Raw genomic sequence first — 5,172 nt, 5'->3', positions numbered from 1 at the left:
ATTATAAATAATTTATTATTTAATTTTCAAAATCTAGGATCTTACACATATGCGAAGCATTTCTTGCCAAAGAGGCTTCAACATTTTGTTCCTTCTATTTTGAGCCACATATTAAAACTTAGAGAACTAGAATTGGTAGGAATGATGATAAAGGGAAATCCTTGTTGAGTGGACCAAAATCCCTGACTTTTTTATAAGAAGGATATGCACTAGGTACAAGAAGTGAACACTTAGACCAAAAAGAAAATTAAGGCCGCACATTTGCATGTATTGCTGAATTGTGATAAGATTTTACCCTATGTGATGTAAGCTTTTAAGTTATTTAAATAGCTCGTTATATTTTTTCAAAGATTAGTTTTACTTATTTAGATCATTAATCTGATTGTAATACTATTTTAATATAGGTTATTTCAAGAAACAAATTCTTATTCTTCACTTGATAAATTTTCACGTTGGTTCAAAGAATACGTTTGATTGAATATGTATGGTACAATGGATGCCAAAAATGTTGCATTTAGTTGGATCCAATAAATAAAAGGATGAGCTATCCAATTCACAATGTCAACGGTCATCAATTTCATTCTTTTCAAAGGTCAGTGGGTAAAAAAAGTAGATTATACTAGGGTTTGGGTCACAAAGACACAGGTAGTGATCACATTCTGATTGGTTCGGTGAGTTGCACAACATAATTCAATTATAATATTATTGTCACAACACATACACAGTATTTAGATTTAAATGTGAATAGTTTGATCCAAGTTCGCGACACAAAACATAAAAGCATAAAGATTATAATATCATTAAAGTGAAAGTGAACAAGAAAGATAGACATCAAAACCCTTTCATTTTACCCCAAAATGTACAAGTACACTATTTGCCTTACCCGAAAAAGTGTAAGTTTAGTTGGATGGTTATAGTTAATACTAAACCAAGAGGTTACATCAAGTCTGATAGGATTAAAGTTGGTGGCTGACACTCGCGATCTTATCACTCTTAAAGTAGATAATGACATTCATCCACTAGAAGAAGAGGACGATGACATAGAAGAAGAAGGGAAGGAAGAAGAGGAAAAGAAATTCGATGATCAGAAAGTAACATCCAAAGAAGATGATGAACAAGGAATTGTTAAAGAAGAAGAAAGGATTTTCTTTTTATGTACTTTGACATTACTTTCCTTTATTTTATTAACGAGATTATTTTATTAGCAATTGTTATTTTAGATTAAATTATAATTTTTTATATTTTAATAAAAAATATTTAGTTTTTATTAATTTTTAATTTCAATTTTAGTTATTCCTAGTAAAAATAGAATATAATTACGATAATCATAGTTAAAAAATATTAAATATTTTTTAATTATCGTCAAATTTTGCATGGAATAAATCCAACTGCATCAATTAGAACTACTTTTTCTAACAATATTTTATTATATAATATTACTATCAAACTTTTTGGGAAAAATTTTTGCGACAATAATTATGACGCGAAAAATTAAACATGGCACCATTATTTTACCATCGGATTTTTTCCGACAATAATAACAAATAAAAATAGTCACTCTGAAAATAGTTACAGATACTAGTAATATTTATACCGTCAAATTTTATTAATTCGGTAATATTATTATTGACAGATTTTTTGAAGAATTTTACCGATAAGTCCAATGATTTTTAGCATTTTTTTTGTAGTGTCTCTGATCTTATATATTCTTTACTTCTTCATTTTTTTTTCGATATAAGACTAATTTATTATATTTTTCACACTTACTACTTAACAAATACAATATCTAAATAGAAAAAATGGACCAACATTTTTTTTGTTAAAAGTGATATCCTTTAATCAAATTAAATTAATTTTTTTTTCTATTTTTTATGTACTCTTTGAATAAAAAAAAACTTTATGTTTGGTATTATCTTGTATTTTCTCCTTAAATATTTTCATAAAAAACATTATATCTCCAGGATGAAAATCCTTGCATGTATAAGAATATAAGATTTTGTGTTTTATTGGATAATAAAGGACAAGCTTGTCCCATAAATAAATGATGAGACGAATTAATCACTCTTGGACTCTTGGTTTCTTAAGGAACTACTTTTGTCCCAATATTTTGGCTTAAGGTGCTCTTAATTGCTTGATAATGTGGATTCATAATTCAAATAATGTATAGTGCTACTTGCATTTTTCTTTAACTGGAAAAGAACTATATATATATATTTATATATATATATATATATATATATATATATATATATATATATATAATGCAGCAAAGCAGTCAAATTAGACACTGAAGCTTTAATTTCCTTTCACATTCCTTTTGTTAATTCCATGATAAAATACCGAATTAAAGACTACTTCGGCAAAAGGAGACACTAGCTATGAGAAAACCTCAATCAAAGACTTTATACATAACCCAAAATACTAATATATTTAACTAGCTAGCAATATCACAAATTAAATTAACTGAATGAACAAATTAGCCAAAGCTTAGAGAGATACATGCATGGATCATCATCATCATGATATGAATATATATTTAGTAAGATTACTAGTTACTAGACCAAAGGGTTCGTTGCGGAAGATCCATAGCTGTTAATCATTCCGGTAGTAGTCCATGACCCAAATGTCTCTTTTCCATCAAGGGGAAACAATTGCCTAGGGTTTGGCTTCACATCAATCAAACTATTTTGATTGCCATTGTCACCTGAATCATCATATGGTAACATCAATCTCTGACAAGATCCCATAATGTTGTAGCTCCCAGTATTGTTGCTGTTGTTGTTGTTGTGATTGTTCCCTCCATCAAGTGACATATTATTATTATTTCCTCCAAATGCTGAAGAGCAAAGTCCTTGATAATTTGGTGATGATGATGACGTCATCAAATTGTAACCGCCACCATTCATCATCATATGATGATGATGATCACTATTTCCAAGGAAATCAAAGCTCCTAGAACCACTCTTAATGATACCACTCTCCATCATGAAGTCCAACGGCCTAGGGTTATTCTCAAACATGAAATTAGGGTTTCCCAATAACCCCCCACCAATACTACTCATCCCAAACAAACTGTTCATGTTAGAGGAGAATTGATGTAGATCTGGGAAACCACCATTATTAGAAGGATAATGTAGTTGGTTTTGATTATTAATATTAACACTAATAGGAAGTGGTGATGGTTGATCATTGTTGTCGTTATTATTGGATGATTTCTTGGAGGAATTAGAAGAGGATTTCTTGTTGGTGTTGTTCTTTCTACAACCACCTCCAACAGGGATGTTCCTAAGAGTGCCACCTTTGGTCCAATACCTTCTACAAGATTTGCAGAAGTACCTTGGCTGTGAGAGGCTGTAGTTGTTGTAGTAACAGAACTTTGTGTGTGTTGACTCACACCTTGGACACTTTAGAGCTAGTTGGTCTTGTGGGGGCCTTGTCATTAGTCTTCTACTACTACTTCCTTCTATGATCATTGTTGGAAGCTTGTTCGAGCATGCAATCATCATCATGTCCCCTGTTGGGGAAGGACAAGAAGAATCATCCACCCCTGTACTACCCTCCTCGTTAATTGTGCCCTGATCATTAACAAATTTATTTATTATATGTATATATAGTAAAAAAGAAGAATAAAGGAGAAGTGAATAACTATTCAAACTAAATTTAAATGTGTTATGTATGTATGTTTTTGTCATCAACTTTTGTCATTTTATATTAGGGAAAATATGAGAAACTAATGGAATATTTGTACAATGTGTACAATGAAAATTTAGGAAGTATTAGAGATATAACTATTAGTGTTACCTTTTTTCATCAGCTGAAGTTTTTGGGATGAGTAGTATCATGACATGGTATTAGAGTGCTAGATTCGAAAGATTAAGAATTCGATCCTTGGTGAACCCCAAAATCAGTTTAAACTTTTGAGAAGATGTTTATTATCCCTAGTACTCGGATGGTTATTCTAGATAGTGTGGAAGATGTTCATTTTGTAACTCAATAGCCTATTGTACACATTGTACAAATAGTCTATTGTTTTCCTAGCCGGATTCTTTATATTATATTGTATGCCCTTTTTTTTTTTTCTCTTTATTCTTCTGCCACTATTTCTCCTTCTAAATTGTCTTTCACTTTGTCTTTTTCATTTTTCATTTTCCTCGGATCCTCTTTTGAATATATATCATAACATAATACTGCTCCTGGTGAACTAGTTGTACTTCACACTAGATAGTTGAGGTTTTTAACTATACTAATAATAAAAATAATGTAATTGGTCTCAAATCTGGGCTTTACTTTAGCCTTGTCTAACCGTTACAATTCGTTAGTGTATAAATAATTAGCATGCATGAGGAATCACTGGACTTGTTCAAGTTAAACTTGCATTATTATATAGAGAAACAACACATATATGGATAGATCAACAATATATATAATGTGAGAGACTAGAGCATAAGTTAGATGCATACCTGAAGCCAATTATTATCGGATGCTGATGAATCCATGCAGACGTGGAGAGAGGAGAAACCCATTCAAAATTTCTCAAGAAAAACAATAAACACCAATAACCCCAGCTATATATATATAAATATTTGGACAAAAAAATAATAATTTAAAATGCAAATGTCTAGCATTAGATAGTGATGATAATAAGCATTGAAGATAGAGAAGTGAAGAAAAGAGGGTTAGATAGCAAAGAGTGTTAGGTGAAGAAGAAGAAGATAGAAGTGTTGTTACTTCTACTATATTAGGGGAGAGGACAGGACATATAAGAAGGGAAGAACAAAGTGACAAACGAGATGCCACGTCATCACCTCTTCTTGGACGTCGGTGACACTGACATGAAACTGTGGGACCACCCATTTTGTCTCTATACTGTTCCCTCTACGCGCACTGGTCCCACTGCTTATCTCATCTTGACCAAACCCAACCTAATGGACGGGTGAGATTCCCCCGTTATGGTTGGTGTGGAATTATCACGGCCGTTCATTGTGATTTTGGGACAAAATGAGTTCAATGCCTAATAGTTTCAGGCTGGTGTTGTATTCTAGAGCCAGATTTTTTTTACAATAAAATAAAATAATAAAATAACATAGAATTATAAGTCAAATAAAAAATAATTCATAATTATTTTTAATATTGTCATAAATAAATAAAGAATTAAATTCAATCTATTCTTTA

General features: G+C 31.1%; 1 protein-coding gene across 1 annotated transcript; it reads right to left on the bottom strand.

The window, feature by feature from the left end:
* On the bottom strand, positions 2,281-4,726 carry LOC107631971 (dof zinc finger protein DOF5.6). Its single transcript, XM_016335581.2, has 2 exons — positions 4,461-4,726; positions 2,281-3,575 (listed from the first exon to the last, which is right to left on the bottom strand). Exons 1-2 carry the CDS (start codon positions 4,521-4,523, stop codon positions 2,556-2,558), a joined length of 1,083 nt encoding a protein of 360 aa, XP_016191067.1. The 5' UTR covers positions 4,524-4,726; the 3' UTR covers positions 2,281-2,555.

This window comes from Arachis ipaensis, chromosome B01 (genome assembly GCF_000816755.2).
Source record: "Arachis ipaensis cultivar K30076 chromosome B01, Araip1.1, whole genome shotgun sequence".
Lineage (NCBI taxonomy): Eukaryota > Viridiplantae > Streptophyta > Magnoliopsida > Fabales > Fabaceae > Arachis > Arachis ipaensis.
This window is presented reverse-complemented; position numbering and strand designations above follow the sequence as displayed.